General features: G+C 51.5%; 2 protein-coding genes across 3 annotated transcripts in view; one reads left to right on the top strand and one right to left on the bottom strand.

Moving 5' to 3' along the window:
* Positions 1 to 3,748, top strand: part of Hspg2 (heparan sulfate proteoglycan 2) — a 100,067-nt gene extending 96,319 nt beyond the window's left edge. For both annotated transcript variants that reach the window (XM_028875378.2, XM_028875379.2), the window contains 6 exons: positions 1,270 to 1,345; positions 1,474 to 1,552; positions 1,707 to 1,774; positions 1,942 to 2,025; positions 2,469 to 2,572; positions 2,673 to 3,748. In XM_028875378.2, the coding sequence (XP_028731211.1) occupies positions 1,270 to 1,345; positions 1,474 to 1,552; positions 1,707 to 1,774; positions 1,942 to 2,025; positions 2,469 to 2,572; positions 2,673 to 2,845 (584 nt within the window). In that variant the 3' untranslated portion in view covers positions 2,846 to 3,748. The remainder of the gene's footprint in view (positions 1 to 1,269; positions 1,346 to 1,473; positions 1,553 to 1,706; positions 1,775 to 1,941; positions 2,026 to 2,468; positions 2,573 to 2,672) is intronic.
* A 1,327-nt stretch (positions 3,749 to 5,075) lies between these two features.
* Ldlrad2 (low density lipoprotein receptor class A domain containing 2) lies at positions 5,076 to 18,523 on the bottom strand. Its single transcript, XM_028875257.2, has 5 exons — positions 18,182 to 18,523; positions 14,669 to 15,121; positions 8,143 to 8,274; positions 6,723 to 6,863; positions 5,076 to 5,345 (listed from the first exon to the last, which is right to left on the bottom strand). Exons 1-5 carry the CDS (start codon positions 18,258 to 18,260, stop codon positions 5,113 to 5,115), a joined length of 1,038 nt encoding a protein of 345 aa, XP_028731090.1. The 5' UTR covers positions 18,261 to 18,523; the 3' UTR covers positions 5,076 to 5,112.
* Between the last annotated feature and the right edge of the window lie 1,846 nt (positions 18,524 to 20,369).

Consider the following 20,369-nt stretch of genomic DNA (forward strand, 5'->3'; position numbering starts at 1 on the left):
TCGGTTCTCACCACCCACATCAGGCAGCACACAACTGCCTGTGACTCCCGATCTGGGGGATCTGACCATCTCTTCTAACCTCCACAAGCACTGATATGAACACACACACACACACACACACACACACACACACACACACAATACAGTACAGTACTTGGGAGGCAGAAGTAGCTGGATCTCTATGAATCTGGTCTACAGAGTGGATTCTAGAACAGCCAGGGCTACACAGAGAAACTCTATCTCAAAAACCTAAAATAATAATAAATTTAAAAAATATAAATCTTGGGCTGGAGAGATGGCTCAGAGGTTAAGAGCACCGACTGCTCTTCCAGAGGTCCTGAGTTCAATTCCCAGCACCCACATGGTGGCTCACAACCATCTGTAATGAGATCTGGCACCCTCTTCTATATACATAATAAATAAATAAATCTTTTTAAAAAAATATATAAATCTTTTTTTAATTCTTATTTTATGTGTATGGGCATTTTGCCTACATGCGTGTATTTGTACCATGTGTGTCAGGTGCCTCAGATCCCCTGAAACTGGACTTATAGACAATTGTAAAGCCTTGGGGGTGTTGGGAATTGAACCCAGAATCTCTGGAAGAAGAGCAAGTTCTTTTCCACTGAGCCATCTTTCCAAGCCACAAAATAAAACATAAAATAAAAGATGGCAGAATGGTCAAGCTGCTGCTCTTTCAGAGGACCCAGGTTCAGTTCCCAGCACTCACATGGTAACTAACCTGTAATTCCAGTTCCAGGGTCTCTCATGCCCTCTTCTGACTTCTGTGGGCACCAGGCACACATGTGGTGTAAACATAGATGCCAACAAAACCCTCCTTCACAGAAAATTAAATACATGTGGGGGCATGGGAGGAAGAGAGGGAGAGGTGAAGTAGGCCCTTCTTTTAAGAAGTAAAAATGTGGGCTGGGCGATGGTGGCGCACACCTTCAATCCCAGCAGAGGCAGGTGGATCTCTGAGTTCGAGGCCAGCCTGGTCTACAGACAGCTAGACAGAGAAACCCTGTGTGGGGGGGGGGGGGGGAGTAGTGAAAATGTAGGTACCCGATGACCTGAGTTTGGTCCCTGGAACTCACGATGGAAGGGGAGAACTGACCCCTAAAAGTCGTCTGATCTCCACACACACACTGTGGCACAATCATGTCCACACTCACACACATCATATACACAAACACAATAATAACTAGTGATAAGTAAAGGTACGATGGGCACGGTGATGCACACTCACTATCCCCCACTCTCGCACAGATGCTCCTGGGCAGTATGGAGCCTACTTTTATGACAATGGCTTCCTAGGCCTCCCTGGCAACATCTTCTCCAGGAGGTAAGACAGACAGGTGCTGTTGACTTATGGGTCCAGCAGGGTTAACTCCAGTCTGAGACTGAGGCTTCTCCTGACACACTGCTTCCTGCCCTGTATTCCCCGCACCCCCTCACTCCCCACCCCCGCAGCTTTCCTGAAGCGCCTGAGACCATCGAATTCGAGGTTCGGACCACCACAGCCAATGGCCTCCTGCTCTGGCAGGGTGTGGTGAGTATACATCCGACTAGGAGTCTTGAGATTCCTGGAGCCGGAAACTGGCCTCCTGGTTGGGGAAGTGTAGTAAGAGGAAGGCTGAGACTATAGCCCTCAGGGTCTCAGCTTTCCAGTGTGGGACCCTAGAGACCCTGTGCTTCCCTGGCAGGTGAGAGAGGCCACTCACAGCAAGGACTTCATCAGCCTCGGACTACAAGATGGCCTTCTTGTCTTCAGGTAAGTCCTAGCACCCCCACACCCTCTTCCATCCCTGGCTTTTCCCATGGGAAGCTGCGCAGCTCCAGGTGCCCCAGCCACACACACACACACACCCAGGACCATCCGCACCTGACACCTTTTGTCCACCCCAAAACTCACACCGTCGTGGATCTCTGATGCCACAGCTACCAACTGGGCAGCGGGGAGGCCAGCCTCGTCTCAGAAGACCCCATCAATGATGGCGAGTGGCATCGAGTGATAGCGCTGCGGTAAGCGGTCCGGTCCGGCACTGGGGGACGGGACCAGGGGTGGGCGTGGGACCAGGAACGCCCCTCTCCCGGGGGCGGGGTAGGGCCAGGAGGAGGGGCCTTGGCGAGCTGAGAGACTGACTCGGGAAGGACACCTTGCCGGAAGCCGAGCTCCTGGCCGTACAGAGCCCCATTAGGGTTCGGGGTGGTGATACACACCTGTGATCCCAGCACTTGGGAGGTGGAGGCAAGAAGAATCCCGAGCTTGAGCCCAGCCTTGGCTTTTCAAAGCGAGGCAACCTGAGGATGGGCCTCAGAAGGTGGCTGTGTGTGGCCAGTAGGAAAGGAGAGATCTGAGAGCAGGCAGGGGCCAGATTTGTCTACAGGGAGTCTCCATGACGAGGGGAGAGCATTTGTGGAGGATGGGAACTCAGGGTAAGGGGCCTGACCCTGTCACACTGCAGAAAGGGCCAGAGAGGCTCCATCCAGATAGACGGTGAGGAGCTGGTCAGCGGTCGGTCCCCAGGTCCTAACGTGGCAGTCAACACCAAGGATATTGTCTACATTGGTGAGTGCCCCGCAGGGCGCTGAGGCAGGCAGGGGAGGAGTCTGGTTTCCTTGCCTCTCTGGTTCCACCACTCACCCGCTGTCACGCGCCTCTTCCGTAGGCGGTGCCCCAGATGTGGCCACGCTGACCAGGGGCAAGTTCTCCTCTGGGATCACAGGCTGTATCAAGAATCTGGTGCTTCACTCAGCCCGGCCCGGAGGCCCGCCCCCACAACCCGTGGACCTGCAGCATAATGCCCAGGCGGGGGCCCATACACGTCCCTGCCCCTCATAGGCACCCGCCTGCCTCCCACGGACTCCTGGGCAGCACCCAGCCTGACAATGTCGAGTATATTATTATTAATATTATTATGACTTTTTGTAAGAGACGGAGGCAATGCCACGCTTGCTGCTACCACCCTGGGCTGGACTGGAGGGTGGGTGCGCCAGCTCCCACACGTGTGGGCAGAGCCCCAAGGCTGGTGGTGGGCAGGGTAGGTGGACTGAAAGAGGTTTTCCTCAGAAGGCCACTGGGACTTGAAGTCAGGCACCATGACTGGCAGGGCTCAGAACCATTCCAACCCCTTCCCCACTTCAGAGTAAAGCTAGGCTGCCCATTTCAGCAGTCTATGGACAGTCCTCATTGCTTTGAGTGCCAACCTCAGTTTACCACCTGGTACCTCACTCTCAAACTGAATGAGGGGGTGTTGCAGTGGTCTGAGCTACTATCTGGGAGCAGAAGGCAGCTCATTCCCCACCGGCCATATCCCAGCTTCCTCCACCTCCACCTCGCCAGAAACCCCATGGCCCTGGCCGCCTTCCCTGCCACCCAGCCCACTCCGCCTGCGTTCCCTCGACCACCACCCCCCCACACACAGCTCAGGGCCCTGCCCTCAGGAGCTGCAAGGGAGCAATGAAGTCCCACCACACCAGGCCGCACCCCCCACTCTTCTGGAGGTGAAGGCCCAGGGTGTGGGGGAGCAGGAAATCAGGAAGACCGGTGCCTTGGTGGGGGCAGCCGAGACCTCAGATTGGGAAGTGGAGGAGGGGTGATCAGAGCCCTGCCTACTTGGAAGCCTGAGGGCCCAACTGAGGGGTAGGCAGGTCCAGACTGTGGCTGTTGGGATACCTGGCCTAGAGAGAACCCCTGTGGTCTTTATCTGATTTTTTTCTTAATAAATGGTGCTATCCCTGCCAAGAGGTCTCCTGTCTCTTTTACAAAGGGGTCACCCAGTGCTATAACGGGGTAGAGGGCAGGGCAGGGTTTCTGAGATCAGGAGGAGAAGTAAAACCAAACACATTTCCTGATCAGAGAATGCCCCAGGCCCTGCCCTAGGCACCCTTCCACCACACGGCACAGTGCCCACCCCTATGTGGGAGCCCCGTTTTTCAGGTTCCTAGCGGCTTTACCCAGCAAGTCTGCATAGAGAGGATGACTGGACCACAGGCCTGAGTGCAGGCGTCTGAGATGGTCCGCACTTGGCTGTGCTGGAGGGGAGGTCTTTTGCTCTACCCCTTGGCGTCTCTATAAATACCCTAGGGCAGAGACAGTCAGGGCTGTTGGAATAGGTTCCAGGACCTCTCGAGGCTATCCTGTATTTTCTATCTGTTTATCTCCACAGTCTAAATCCTTTATCTAGTATTTCCTGCTGCTCTCACTCAAGAAAACTCTGGGGAACTGTGGGGTTGGTGGGTAGTCACCTCACACCCCTACCCACAGGATGTGTTCTCTCTGTCATGAGCACTCAGCTTCAGAGGCAGATGGGCAGATTATGTCTTTCTACAAATCAGGTTTTATTGACTTAACAATCAATTCATAAGCTATGTCCATATCACTGGCTACAACTTCACGCACAGACGTGGCCCTTGACAATATCAGATTGTTTCCTTCCGATCCTAATGACCAATATTATTTCTCAGATATCTCAGGACACTTCGCACAGCATTGTTTGTATGTCTATGTGTGTATACATGTGTGGTGTGTTGCAGAACAGCTACAAAAGGTTGGAAGAGGCCTCAGTGAAGGCAATGGCAGGGATGCCAAGAGGCCCTGCTGTACTTGGGGTCTACCAGCCCAGTTAACATTCCCAGGCACCCAGGAGCTGGGCCCCAACAGTTAGCAGCTCAAACAAGCCAAGCAGGAGACCCTGCTCCCTGCTGCACTGACCCCCCCACATCAGGACACTGTCCCAAGTGCTTCACAGTTCCATCTAGGACACCACCAGCTGCTGGTGGCCACTGTACCCCTGCACTGGGTGTCTGTTTAGTGTCTGCGCTTCAAATGCAGCCAGCTGCTGTTTTCTAAAATGAATTCACTGGGAGCAAGGCCCAGCGTGGACACTGCTGTGCTGGACAATAAGGAATAACTCAGAGCAAAGCAAGTCTGATTATTCTGCTTTCTGCAACCTTTCCCCCATTTGGGAAACAGGACTTGGCCCATTTCCCAGAGAGGCAAACTGAGGCTCAAAGAACTGAGTGACCTGTTCCAAGTGAGCCAGCCAACAGAGCTTAAAGCTCAGGCTTGTCAGACCCCAGAGCCTGCTCATCTGATAACTAAGCCCCCTAAGGATGGCCTCTCTGGTTCTGGAAAGCTGGCCAGTTCAGCCACAGATCCCCAGGAGCCACCCGACCAGGACATAGGTGGCAAGTATTGTAGGCTGTGCAGCATCTGTGGCCGAGCCTGTGGGCACCTGGGTGCCAGACCAGCCAACCTGGGCAGCAGCAGTACCACCAGAGGAGGCCAGTGGAGGCCAATAGCATCGAGGAGGCCAGAGCCACCCACCAGATCCAGGCGCCTGTGAGAGGAATGAGAGTCCAGTTAGCTTCCACCCGGGCCTGGTGTCCTGTGGTCACCTAGACAGGACGTGTGTGTGTGTGTGTGTGTGTGTGTGTGTGTGTGTATGTGTGACCATCAGGACGTGTGTGTGTGTGTGTGTGTGTGTGTGTGTGTGTGTGTGTGTGACCATCAGGACATGTGTGAGTGAGTGTGTGTGTGTGTGTGTGCGTGTGTTACCAATAGGGTATGTGTGTGTGTCTGTGGGTCTGTGTGTGTGTATATGTGACCATCAGGATGTGTGTGTGTGTGTGTGTGTGTGTATGTGTGTCTCTGTGTGTGTGACCATCAGGACATTTGTGTGTGTGTGTGAGAGAGAGAGAGAGAGAGAGAGAGACCATCAGGACATGTGTGTGTGTGTTTGTATGTGTGTCTCTGTGTGTTACCACCAGGACATGTGTGTGTCTGTGTGTTACCACCGGTTTATATTATGGTGGAGTGAGGACATGTGTGCCACAGCAAGTGTGTGGAGGTTGTCAGGGACAACTTGATGGAGTCTGTCCTCTTCTTAACACGGTTTCTAGAGATCGAACTCAGCCCTCCATCTGATTTTTCGCTCTTTTTGCTATCTGATCTGTGTCTGTGTGGTATGTGCTTATGTGTGCATACAAGTTCTCATGTGTTTAGATGTACATGTGTGTTGACTGTGGAGGCTCAAGGCTGACATTAAGAAGTCTCTTTGTTTGTGCATTTGTTTTTGTTATTGTTTTTTCGAGATAGGGTCTCACTATGTAGCTCTGACTATCCTGGAACTCACTCTGTAAACCAGGCTGGCCTCGAACTCACAGAGATCTGCCAGCCTCCGCCTCCTAAATGCTGGGATTCAAGGTGTGGGCTACCATGTCCCACACCTTTTTTTTTTTTAATTTATTTTAATTATGTGTATGCATGTGGACATTTGCATGTGAATGCCGGTGTCCTTGGAAGACAGAGGCTTCAGTTCCTCCTGGAGCTGGAGTTACAGGCAGTTGTGAGCTGCCCAACTGTGTAACGACTGTGTAAGGAGCTGGCAACCAAGCTCATGTTCTCTGCAAAAGCAGTCTGCACTCTTAACCCCTGAACCATTTCTCTGCCCCAGGAGGTCTCCTTGCCTCACTCTCCTTTGCCACCTAATTTTCTGAGACAAGGCCTCTCCCACTGCACTCAGGGCTTCCCTGTTGGCAGACTGGCTTTCCCAGGGCTGGCATTACAGGTACACCCCCACTGAGCCTGGCTTTTTACTCAGGTGCTGGGATGCAAATTGAAGGTCTCATGCTTGTGCAGCAAGCATTTTCCTGACCGAGCCAAGTGGGCTTTGGGTAGCAGAACGTAAAGAGGCTTGTCACCCAAGGCCATCTACCTTCCGTCACCTCCTGTGTGGTGGGTGCCAGGCTTGCTGGAGAGGTCCTCTCTGCTGCAGAGCCGAGGGCCACGAGGAGAGTCCGAGGCTTGGAACTGTCATCTTCCATTCTCAGGGTCTGCTTGGGTACCAGAGAGGGATCTGTGAGCGGAAACAGCACATTGAGAGCGCCCCTTCGCAGGGCACTGCAGTGTCCTTTACTCCTCTTGAGACCTCTTGGCGATCCCCACTGCTGTGGAATAAGCCTTCTGTACGCTGTGAAGATGTGTTGCTCTCATCTTTAATAAAAAGCTGATTGGCCTATAGCTAGGCAGGATTTTTGGGGCAGAGAGAATGCTGCCCCAGAGAGAAGAAGAAAGGGTGGAGCCAGGGAGTCAGGAGAGTCGCTAGCCAGATGTGGAAGAAGCCACATGGTTAAGTTCATAGATGAGGTAAATGAGCCTCGGGGCAACACTGAGATTAATAGATATAGGTTAATTTAAGTTGTAAGAGCTGGCTAGAGTCAAGCCTAAGCTATCAGCTGAGCATTTATAGTTAATAATAAGCCTTTGGCCGGGCGGTGGTGGCACACGCCTTTAATCCCAGCACTTGGGAGGCAGAGGCAGGTGGATCTCTGTGAGTGCGAGGCCAGCCTGGTCTCCAAAGCGAGTTCCAGGAAAGGCACAAAGCTACACAGAGAAACCCTGTCTCAAAAAAACCAAAAAAATAAAATAAAATAAGCCTTTGAATGGTTATTTGGGAGCGCTGCTGAGACGCAGAGAAACTCCACCTACACCCCACTACTAGAATAACAAAAATGAGGGACAAGGAGTGGATAAAACATCTGGCCAAGGTCACAGAGCTGGAAGTGAGGTCTGGTCTCCTACTCAGCAGGCTTAAAAGTGGAACTGCCTCTCAGGACAAGGGACAGGCCAGTCTGGGCAAGCAGCCTCTGTGCAGCAAGTGTCACACTCTGTGTGGCACACTTAACTGTGGCACACTTGCCGTTGAGGGGTCTGCAGTGTAGGTATGATGACCCCCACCCCCTACCGATGGGAAAACCAAGGTGTCGCCAAGTTTGCTGTTCTAATCAGTTAACTGTTGATTCTCAAGCATCTGCTATAACCAAGACATCATTGTAATGATTGGCAATAATTAACTGAAATAAAAAACTGAGACAGGACCTCAGGGCCTGTGAAGAGCAGCCTCTCTCCCGAGGTCTCAGGCCACAAGGTGGGACTAGACCCTTCCCTGTTGCACTGGCCCTCACACCCTTGGTCCCTGAACTGACTGCCACCATGGCCACACTCCCTCCTGCTGCATGCCACCTCCCCACCCAGGTCCTGCCAACCAGACCCTGCCACCCAGAAGAAGGGTGTTAGGGCCAACCAGCCTCTCCACTCTGCTGTTCAGTGGGGTCCAGGCAACCCTCATCACTGACCTCTGCAGCTGGCTGGGGGTTGAGAGTCCTGGTCACTGCCGTCACCACAGTTGTCCATGTCCCAGTCGTCACACAGCAGGCTCCGGGGCACACACCTGCTATTCCGACAGCGGAAGTAGGTGCCACAAGACCCTGGGTGGAAAAGGGAAGCTGGAGCCCAGTGGCGGTGGGGTGGGGCGGGGCACGCGCACGCCTCTTCATCCCAGCACTCAGAGGCAGACGCAGGCGGATCTCAGGGAATGCGAGGCCAGCCTGGTCTACAGAGTGAGTTCCAGGACAGCCAGGATTGTTTTGCAGAGAAACACTGTCTTGAAAAAAAGGGGGTGGGGCAAGGGCGGGGGAAGCTGGGAATAAGGATCCTAGATCAGCTACTACAACAGCAGCGTGGCCCAGGGTGACAGAACTGCTGGGGTGGGGCAGGACAAGGCTGCTGTCAGTACATACATGGAAGGTGCTTCCTGGGGCGATTGCAGTACAGTCTTGATGGCAATGAACACAGTGACAGGCGGAGGTGCTGGTAGTTGGTGGTGATGGTGGTGGTGGTAATAATGCTGGTGGGAGTGATGGTGCTGGTAGTTGGTGGTGGCGATGGTGATTGTGATGGAGTGGTGGTGGTGGAGGTGGTGGTGGTGGTGGTGGTGGTGGTGGTGGTGGTGATGGTGATGGTGATGGTGATTGTGATGGGGTGGTGGTGGTGGTGGTGGTGGTGATGGTGGTGATGGTGGTGGTGGTGGTGGTGGTGGTGGTGGTGATGGTGGTGATGGTGGTGGTGATGGTGGTAGTGGTAGTGATGGTGATGGTGATTGTGATGGAGTGGTGGTGGTGGTGGTGGTGGTGGTGGTGGTGGTGGTGGTGATGGTGGTGGTGATGGTGGTGGTGATGGTGGTGATGGTGGTGGTGATGGTGGTGGTGATGGTGGTGATGGTGGTGGTGATGGTGGTGATGGTGGTGGTGGTGGTGGTGGTGGTGGTAGTGATGGTGATGGTGATTGTGATGGAGTGGTGGTGGTGATGGTGGTGGTGGTGATGGTGGTGGTGGTGGTGGTGGTGGTGGTGTGCTGACTAACACCTGCGGAATTCATAAAATAGGTAGCCCAGGCTGTTCTTGAACTTGCTATGCAGCTGAGGATGACCTTTGACTCCTTTGGCCTCTACCTCCCAACTGCTGGGATTACAGGTGTGCATCACCATGTATGGACTGATTTATGAAATGCTGGGAACCAAACTCGGGGCTTCTTTGAGCTAGGCAAGCCACACCTCAGCCTCTTTAATATTTTTTAAGGATTTATTTATTTATTTTATGTATATGAACGCTCTATTGACTTTATACCAGAAGAGGGCATCAGATCCCACTATAGATGGTTGTGAGCCACCATGTGCTTCCTGGGAATTGAACTCAGGACCTCTGGAAGAACAGCCAGTGCTCTTAACTGCTGAGCCATCTCTCCAGCCCCATTATTTAATATATTTAAATCATTTATTTTTAGATAGGTCTCCTAATGTGACCCAGTCTAGACTCAAACACTCTATCCTGCTTTAGCTTCCAAGGGCTGGGATTACAGGTGTGCACCACCATGCCCACTTCAGCTCTGTGGAGCAGTACTAAGACTGAAGCAAGCCGGGCAGTGGTGGCACACACCTTAGTCCCAGCACTCGGGAGGCAGAGCCAGGCAGATCTCTGTGAGTTCCAGGCCAGCCTGGTCTACAGAGTGAGTTCCAGGACAGCCAGGGCTACACAGGGAAACCCTTTCTTGAAAAACAAAACAGGACTGAAGCAAGGGGAATTTGGATCAGCTGACCACCATGGCCACAAGGCTTGTACCTAAGTTGGAGGCAGAACGGATTCGAAGTTCATGTCAGTATCATGCAGTGGTGTGTATAAGGGAAGATGGGACCCTCAGAGTCGGGACAGGACATACCCAGACACCAAACTCTCAGCACAAAGGAGATTTCTTCCTGGGGGGTGGGGGGCCGTGGGAGTGTTGCCAAAGCAGACAGCAAGTGTTAATATTCCGACAGCTCCTTGGGGTCGCCCTGCGTCCTGACATACAAGCCCAATTTAAGGAAAAACCCCTCCTTTCTCTTCCCGGCTCTCTCTCTCTCCATTCCCAAGAGGTGTGCACCCTTGACACCCCCCCCCCTTCTTTCTGTCTTTCCCTCCTTTTTCTATTTTTCTCTTCAACTCATTTCCTCTCGGATGCAGCACCTGGGTTGTGACTGACATGTCACCACCCGCCACTACATCTGCCCAGCGTGTTTTCTCTGACGAGTGGGATACCCTGGCCAGCCGGGGTCCCATGCGTGCAGTATCACAACAGCAAGCAAGCAAGCAAGCAAGCGTTTATTGCCAGAGTGGGTTTTTAAGGAGAAAAAGGGAGAGTCTGTGTTACTGTTGAAAGGACCAAGCAGATGCCATAACAGGCTGCTCAGTCTTCTCTCGGAGATCAGGCCTCAATTTCAGTTTCCTGAGACTTGAGCAAGCAGTTTCTGGGAGGGCCATGAACAAGACATAGTCCTTGCAGTAGCTCCCTTTCTGCATGTACTTTGACTGCTCAAGGTTCAGCTAATTGTTTACTGTCTGGGACCCCTCACCAACTTAGAGCTACGGGCATGGGTCAGTGTGAAAGCCTGGCCCACTGAGCCAGCCCCCACAGTCAGTACATGCTAGACCAGCCAGCCTCCATGGCAGTTCAAGGACAGAGCCTGGCCAGGCGGTGGTGGCACACGCCTTTAACCCCAGCACTCGGGAGGCAGAGCCAGGCAGATCTCTGTGAGTTCGAGGCCAGCCTGGTCTCCAGGGCAAGTTCCAGGACAGGCACCAAAACTACACAGAGAAACCCTGTCTCAAAAAACCAAAAAAGTAAAAGAAAAGAAAAAAAGGACAGAGCCTGGACCACTAAGCAGCCCCCACAGTCAGTGCATGCTAGACCAGTCAGCCTCCATGGCAGCTCAAGGACAAAGCCTGGCACTTGTCCAGGCCTGCCCAAAAATGGTAACTGTAACCCCCAACTAACCCTAGGCAATTAAAAGTTACTAACATGATTGCCACTCACATAAACCAATCCTGAGTCTGTTCCTATGTAGTCTGTAGACCCCAGCCCCCCTTGCTTTGAAAACCCTGCCCCATTGCTAACTCGGAGTCTGTCCTACTGTGTCAGACTGACGGAGAGCCCCGAGTTAACAATACAAAGACTCTTTGCTTTTGCACAGGATTTGGTCTCTTGGTGGTCTTTGGGGGACTCTGGGTACAACACTGTGAGTTGGTAAGTCCTGATTGGACATGCTAGCCAAATAATGAATTTTGATAGTTGGACCTTGGTGTTTTGTCTCAGGAATGAGTCAGTGGCCAAATAAGGGAATGGACCTTGGGGGCTAGCTTTAGGAGTGTAATCCAACTTTTTTTTTTTTTTTTTTTTTTTTTTTGGTTTTTCGAGACAGGGTTTCTCTGTGTAGCTTTGCGCCTTTCCTGGGACTCACTTGGTAGCCCAGGCTGGCCTCGAACTCACAGAGATCCACCTGGCTCTGCCTCCCAAGTGCTGGGATTAAAGGCGTGCGCCACCACCGCCCGGCTCAACTTTTTTTTTTTTTAAAGCAAAGGGGAGAAGAGTAAAAGCCAAACCTGCTGGTACCATGTTTGCCATGATCGGGCCTGTCTTATGCCACGATCGGGCCTGCTAGAGCCCTTCAGTGTGAGTATGGGTCTGTGCTCCTGCATGCACGTATGGCCTCCAGAATCACAATGTCCTCAGCCCCTCGCACACCCTGGCTCCTAGCCTTGCCCTTACTATTGATGGTGCTAGAATTCCCTTCCTTAAGTGGGAAATGGTGGCCTGCACGGCTCATTCCATCAGATCTCCACTCAGAAGGGACTCTGACCAGCTTAAATGTGGCAGGCATGGCTCTAGCTGGCCCTTCACTCTCAGTCCCTCTGCCTTGATAAAAACCATTAGATGACATTCCTAAAGCTAGCTCCCAAGGTAGCTTTGGCCCCTTCCTCCTTCTGTGACTGACTGCCGAGGTTCAGTTATCAAAGTATTGAAGTTCAGCAATCAAAAACCCCCTTTGGCTCACTTAATTAACCTGTCTAATTAAAATTAAACACCTAACAGGGGGCTTCTCATTTGACCTTTCTAAACTGCCATTTGCCTATGTGCCATGTCTGTCTCCTCTCTGTCCAGAGACAGTCTTTTGTCCCCCTCTGGGACAAACATCCCTGCCCCCTCTCCCTTGTTCCCTCCCCCTTCTTCCTCTATCTCCTCTTTGTCTCTTATCCCCTGCCCTCTGTCCCTCTGGGGCAAATACATCTCCTTTGTGCCAAGAACTTGGTCTTGGGGGTCCTGAGCCAATACTTTTCCTTACATACTCAAATGCTACTTTATCCCTCAGCCTACCTACACCTGCAAGCCCCTCCTCCCCCAGGGACCCTCATCCCAACTGAAGGTCCTCTACAGCACTTATTCCATCTACTGAACACAGATTCACTTGTTCATTTGCTTACAGCCTACCTCCCCCACCAGCAAGCCAGCCCCCAGAACACAAGGCCTTCTCTTCTACTTGCTGCAATATCCTTAGTGCCTATGGGAGCACCTGGCATACAGCAGGTGCTCAATTCATGTTTATGAAGGACCACCCATGAGGGAAAGAATGAAAGCAGTATATATACAGAGTCTGGCAGACAGCTTGGCTAATCCAGTATCCCATGCTTTAGAGCCTGGTATGACAGCTCACCTGTACTCCCCACATTTAGGGGGCAGAGGCAGGAGGACCAGAAATTCAAGGTCATTCCACATTGTAAGTTCAAGGCTTGCCCGAGCTACATGAGACCCTGTCTCAGAAGATCAAGGAGCTGGGGAGACAGTTCAATGGGTAAAGAGCTTCCTAAGTTCGGATGCCCAGAACCCATGTAAAATCTGGGCACAGTGGTGTGCTCCTGTCATGCTGGGGGTGGCATGTGAGACTGGCCGATACTGGAGGCTTGCTGGCAAGCTACTTTTGCTGAAACAGGGGTCTCTAGGTGACAGACTGTCTCAAAAAATAAGGTAGAGTCCAGTAAGATGGTTCAGCAGGCAAAGGCGATTGCCACCCAGCATGACGATGGCCAGAGTTCAATTCCTGAGACCCATATGGTAGAGGAGGAAAGGACCTCTGATCTCTATACACACACCACTTAGGGCACACATTTCATATAGAACCAGAGACTCAAAAGGGATGGGACAACACCTCCCATCCTCCACCACACACACACACACACACACACACACACACACACACACACACACACACACACACACGATTCAAGGGCAGACAAAAGGTGAGTGGTAGCTGAGCAGGCACATGAACCTGCCTAAGGGTAGGACCACGCAGCTCATAGCCAAGAGCAGTCCCGCCATCTTATCCTCCAGGACCTATGGCTGTCCCAAAGGCCTCCACATCCTGGCCTTGGCATGCTCATATGCCCCATGCTTAACACTCCAGTCTGGAGATTTAGCCAGAAATGGCTGGAAAGCTCCAAGTGAGTCTGGGCTCTTCTGGGCTTTGGGGAACCAGCCTGCTCTACATCACAGTAGTGAAATCAGCAGGTGAGTCTAGATGTAGGGCAACCTGCAGGGCTACAGCCATGAAATACAGGACAGCTTCCAGCATTAAACACCTTGGCTTGAGCCAGGCACGCCTTTAATCCTAGCACTTGGGAGGCAGAGGCAGGCGGATCTCTGTGATTTCGAGGCCAGCCTGGTCTACAGAGCGAGATCTAGGAAAGGCGCCAAGCTACACAGAGAAACCCTGTCTCAAAAAAAACAAAAACAAAAACAAAAACAAAAACAAACAAACAACAACAAAAAACCCACCTTGGCTTGAACCAGACATAATGTTGTTGAAGGCCTATGATCCCAGACCTCAGGAGCAGAGGCAGAAAGATCTCTAGGTCAAAACCAAGTTGGGCTACAGAGTGAGACCTTGTCTCAAAAAACAAACAAGCTGGGCGGTGGTGACACACACTTTTAATGCCAACACTCAAGAGGCAGGTAGATCTTTGTGAGTTTGAGGCCAGCCTGGTCTGCAGAGCAGTTCCAGGACAGCCAAAGCTACACAGAGAAACACTGTCTTGAAAGGGGAAAAAAAAAAAAAAGGTGAGTGTGTGAGGTGTGTGTGTGTGTGTGTGTGTGTGTGTGTGTGTGTGTGTGAGAGAGAGAGAGAGAGAGAGAGAGAGAGAGAGAGAGAGAGAGAGAGAGAGAGAGAGAGAGAGAGAGAGAGAGAATGGGTTCAATTTTAAGTGTGATATGGGTATGGTTTCGGTGTCAACTGGTGTCCTGTGTGAACGCGCTCTGAAGTGTGCCTAGAGAGTGAGTGTCAAGGCTAGAAGGAGGCGGGACTTGTAAATATTGGTTCATCCCTCACTGGTTCCCCAAACCTTTCCATGTCACCCAATCTTTCCCAGCTGGGACCCCATTCCTCCCTTCCTGTCATCTGAGCATCTCCTCTCCTGCTCTGTTCTCCTCGCCTTACCCTGGCCATCAGTCCCAACCCACCCAAGCGGAAAGAGGTCACCTCGCCCAAGAAGTCCACACGGGGCTGGCGGCCCCTGGTGACCAAGCGCAGGCCAAGCCAAGGTCCAGAGGACGTGAGAGGGGCTGGGATGGTCAGGCCGCAGGTCGGGGGTCCCAGAGCTCGGGGCGCCCCCTGCGGGCCGTCGTAGAACTGCAAGTAGGAGCCGGGTGCGCACGGGTCAGGCGAGGACGCATTGGGGGCCAGGGTGGCTGCGGTGGCCAGGGTGGTTGCTGTGATCCGGGTGGCCGAGGACAGGCTGTAGACCAGGAAGAAGCGAAACTGGAAGCGCATCCTATCTTCAGGGGCCGCGGCACGCAGCCACAGCACGCAATCAGTGTCCGGAGTCACGAAGTAGAACTTTCGCGAAGCGGAGTGAGAGCGCAGCTGCAGCGCGTCCCCTTGCCACGTCTGTCCGCACAGGTCCGTCAGGTCCCCTGAGGGGAGAGCGCAGGGATCATGCGGGGTCACCTGGCCGTTCCGGGACATGCTCGCTGCTTGATCCCAGCAAGTCGCACATCCTCTATGAGCCTCATCGGCAAAACAGAGATGAATTTTGCTTGAGCACTTTATGACTTAATTCAAAGTCACACCTCCTTATTCGAGAGCTCTGGACTTCAGCCCCTAAGGTGATGGCATCTGCCCGTAAAACCAATATTCTGGAGGACAGGAAGGGGCATGGTGGGTTAAGGCTAGCCTGTGTTACAAATTCAGACCCTGTCTCATAAAAGAAAACTGTGATAGCCAGGCTTCACCCTGCATGCCTTAGTACGCAGGAGGCAGAGGCAGGTGGATCAAGGTCAGCCTTCATCTCCGTAGTGAGTTCCAGGACAGCCAGGGCTATGTCGTGAGACTGTCTCAAAACAAAAACTAGCCAGGCGGTGGTGGTGCACGCCCTTTAATCCCAGCACTCGGGAGGCAGAGGCAGGCGGATCTCTGTGAGTTCGAGGCCAGCCTGGACTACCAAGTGAGTTGCAGGAAAGGTGCAAAGCTACACAGAGAAACCCTGTCTCGGGGGAAAAAAAAAAACTAAAACAAAAATGAGAGAAGGGGGGAAGAGAGAGGGAGAGATGGGGACAGAGACAAAGAGAGACAGAGACGGGAAGATAAAATGTAAATAAGGTTTTTGGGTGCTGCACACCTCTGATACCCACATTTAGAAAGCGGAGGCAGGAGGACTAGGAGTTCAAGGCCACCCTTAACTACACAGACAGTTCAAGGCCAGCCGAGATACAGGAGACCTGCCTTTAAAAAAGGGGAGAAATGTATATACAACATATTTCCATGGCTGCTGGGGCGTCTGCAGACCTCTCTACATTCAGATACTATCCCAAGAGCTATTGTGTTAACTGTGGGAAGAATGGACAGAAACAGTCGACAGCCAGATGTAGCCAGGGGTGGAACAAACGGCTCCGGTCAAATTAGGTTTGTGGTCAAGATTAAAAAAAAAAAAAAAAAATGGCGGGGGGAATGACTGTGGCTTAGAATAAGTTTTGGTTTTACTCAAAAAATAAAATAAACAACAAACAAAAAAGAAGAAAATAATAAATAAATAACAAATGTTACTTTTCCAAGTATTTTGTAGGTTGGAACAACAACCTACAACAACAACAACAAAAAACCTCCTGGGCATCTAGGAATAAGGTCGTGTCCTCCACCCCCACCCCCGTCCCCACTGCTCAGAATTCATTGAGTTACTAAAGTGTCAGCAACCTCTGTTATCTTTTGTGAGGATGAGGTGGATACATTTGGACATTTGAGTGCCTGCCCACCCACCTCCCATTCTTTGTTTCTCCTTGCTAAAGGAGGGCCTAATTCTATCCCTTTTGGGATTGTTATGTGACCTAGTTCTGACCTATGAGAGTTAAGGAGAGATCTGGTGGGAGTTTCTGGGGAATAGTTTTCCTCCATGATTAAAAAAGAAACAGGCATAGTGGTGCACACTCAAGAGGCAGAGGCAGGAGGATTGCCCAAAGTTTGAGACCATCTAGACTGCATATCAAACAAGACCTTACTCAATATATAAACAACAGCAAGTAATAATAACAAGGGCAGAATAAAAAAAGAAAGGAAAGGACATGACTGCTCCTAGGTGTGGTGGAGAAGGTTTATTGTAGGTATGTGGGAGAGCATAGCCAGAGGAAGGGACCTCTGGGAGAATCCAGAGTGGACATGTCCAGACTGAGCTGGGCCATGTGGGGAGATGGGGAGGGGGAAGGGGAGGGGAGAGAGGGAAGCCAGGTGTAGCAGCCAGGAGGCCCAAAATACAAAGAGTGGGTAACCAAAATGATTAGATTATATAGGGAAGAGTAGTCCAGCCCCCAGAGCTGGAGAGTTCAGGGTAGGGGGTGGGGTATGTCAGCCAGGAGGGCCCGTAACAGGGGCTGAGGTCTACTTTGATCTGTTTCTAGGCACCTCAGCCATTTGTCCCTGGTGGTGATGAGAACCAAGCAGGAGTAGCTGGGTGCTGCCATCCTGCAATCCCAGCCAGGAGGATTAATTTAAACACAAGGCCTGCTGGAGCTATAGAGTGTGTTCAGGGGTAGCCTGGATAATTTAGTGAAAGTCTGCCTTAACCGCAGGCTGGGGATAGAGCTCAAAGTAGAGTATGTACCTAACCCCTGTGAGGCTCTAGGTTCAACATCTAGTATTGTAAAAGTAAAAGATGAGCCAGCTTTAATCCCAGCCTTTAATCCCAGCACTCAGGAGGCAGGGCCAGGCAGATCTCTGTGAGTTCGAGGCCAGCCTGGTCTGCAGAGCGAGTTCCAGGACAGGCTCCAAAGCTGCACAGAGAAACCCTGTCTTGAAAAACCAATAATAATAATAATAATAATAATAATAATAATAATAATAGACAAAGTGAAATGAGATGAGAAGAAAGTAGGGCCAGGAGTCACAGCAACCCTCAGCGAAGATGAGGTTCTGACATGAGTTAGCTGCGGAAGGAACCACCTCTGGATCACTCATGGCTATTCTTATTTATTTAGGTTTTTCAAGACAGGGTTCCTCTGTGTAGTAATCCTGGCTGTCCTGGAACCCACTTTGTAGACCAGGCTGGCCTCAAACTCAGAGATCCACCTGCCTCCTGAGTGTTGGGATTAAAGGTGTGCATCACCACTGCCCAGCTCTAATTTTTTTTTTTTATGTGGTTTGGGAATGGAACCCAGGGCCTTATACATCTTCAGCGCATGCTCTATTACTGAGATGCACCCCTGGCCCCTTGACCACAGGAGAGAGAGGAGAGAGGAAGCAGTGATATCAGGGGTAGGATGCAGGAATGCCCAATGCAAACGGTCTCATCCACAGCCCCAGAGCCAAGGGCTACCCTGCCCATCCCACAGATCCCTGCCTCTGAGATCTTCTAGAAGGGGTTGGAGTAGACATTAGGATACTAAGCAAGGCCCAGCCTCCCTTATCAAGAGACGCCCACCAGAGTTAGTGATGACTGGAGGAAGCCTGGGAATAAGGTGTGCCCCTTCCAGGCCCTTCCTACTCACCTGTCCCCAGGGCAGACACAGTCAGAGCAGCTGTCCCCAGCAAGAGCAGCCTCTGGGGCAGCTGCCAAAGAAAAGCCATCCTTGGTCTGTGCCCAGCAGGGGGCAGACCCTGGAATCTCCTTGGGGGTCTTTGGGGAGACTGGGGTGCAGGGCCTGGCTGTTCCTGTAAGTGCCTAGGGCACAAGGAGCAGGGAGACCAGCTCCTCAGGTCTCCTCACTGCATTGTGGGTTCCCACTCCCAGATCTTCCTCCTTTGGATTAGAACTGCGTCTGAGCGTTGCCATGGAGATTTGGGGCCCCAAGCTGGAGAAGACAAGGCAGACAGGAACCAGGAGTCTCAGATCCGGCTTAGCTGCAGATCTTCTAGAAGGGGGGGCCTCGGGCCTCCATGAACTGCTGCCTTCCTGGATAGGTGGGAAACTGAGCTTGAGGAAATCCCAGGACACCAGAGGTACCTCTCTGAGGGCCTAGAGAAGCCATGAAGGACGGCACATGGGACCAGAGTTGCTTCAATTCCTGGCCTAGGGTTCCTGCCCCAGGACCTTTGCACTCCTATCCACAGTGTTCCTCCCCCATAGCTGTGGTCCATGACTGACTGTGTTAGGGCTTAGGTCATGGCTCACATTTTGCCTCCTCAGACTGCCCTTCCTTAACCACCCCTGAGCCTGAATGAGCCCCCCATCTATCGCTCAGTCACATCTCTCTGAATTTATCTTCTCAGCACTCTAGAAATACTGATTTTCACTTTCATTTTTTTTTTTTTATGTCTGGTGTTTTTTGACAGAGTCCGATGTAATCCACACTAGCCTCAAACTCGATATAATATAGCCAAGAATGACCTTGAATTCCTGATCCTTCCGCCTCTACCTCCCAAGCGCAAGAATAACAACTGTGCGTGAGGTCAGTCACTCACCTGGGAACAGGTGGGTGGTGCAAAAAGGTGCGGACGGATAACTAAAGGGGAGTGACGGCAGTATTAGCAGTCATAGCAAACGTCCTTCCCTTGCTAGTGTTGGGGACCCACAAGCCAAGCATCTGCTATACCCCAGCCCTCTTGAGTGATGATACTAGGCCAGGTATTGGTGATGCGCTTGTTACCCGCGCTGTCGTATACACTTATCACCATGAGCCCCACCATGAGCAGGTGCTCACACGTGCCTGATTTGAAGGATGAGAATTGTGACATTGGAAAAAATGGCTCAGTGGTGAGTGGAGCTTGGTGCTCTTGCAGAGGACTCTGAATTCACATCCCAGTACTCACTTAGCGTGGCTTACAACAGCTGGAAATTCTGGCTCCAGGAGATCTGATGCCCTCTTCTGGCCTTGGAGGATACTCACACTCATGTGCACACACCCATACACACATATAATTAAAAATAAAATAAATCTAAATAAATAAAGGGTGAGAAATTTTGGTACAGATAATGATAAGTAAGGTCAGTAAATTGTTGGGCAGAGTATTACTTGGGCCAAATTTCCTAACTGCAAGGCCCTTGCACAATGGTCTTAACCTTTCTGTCTCTCATTTATCGCATGTACAAAATTAGAACAGCACTAAACTATCTTATTAGGCTATTGGGTAATTTGATGTTAAATTAACAATGTAAATTAAGTTTTCAAGGCTTATAAACCTCCCTCTTAGGCATTAGAGAAAATTCAAAGAATTAAATAGCTAATTTATTTTGTGATAAGTAGTAAGGTAAAAAACACTATGCAATGATGTCAACAGACATGACTATGGTGGGGGCGGGCAAAATAGCTTGACCACACAGCTGCCATGTCAGGCTTAGAGGCCCAGACACAGCTTCTGGCAGGCAACACCTGGACCCAGGAAAAGCCATGAGCTGACCCCACCCAGTGGGGCCTGCATCTAAAAGGAAATACCTGACATTCCAAACATTCCCTATACCCCTAGACAAATATCAGCCAATCAGGGTCCTGAACTCTGGAAATCCCCTCACCCCACCCTGCCTGGGCTCTGGGCTCTCTGCTCTCACCGCTGTATTGGGCAGAGAGTCCAAGCTCTGAGCTTGAAAATAAAGGCTCTTTGCTTTTACATATGAAATTTGGTCTCCGTGATGGTGGTCTTTTGGGGGTCCCTGCAATCTGGGTATAACAGTGACATTTCAGAAAGGCACAGACATTTTGTCAGAACAGCCAGAGAAGACCTCCCTAAGAGGTGCTTTTG

This window comes from Peromyscus leucopus, chromosome 2 (assembly GCF_004664715.2).
Source record: "Peromyscus leucopus breed LL Stock chromosome 2, UCI_PerLeu_2.1, whole genome shotgun sequence".
NCBI lineage: Eukaryota > Metazoa > Chordata > Mammalia > Rodentia > Cricetidae > Peromyscus > Peromyscus leucopus.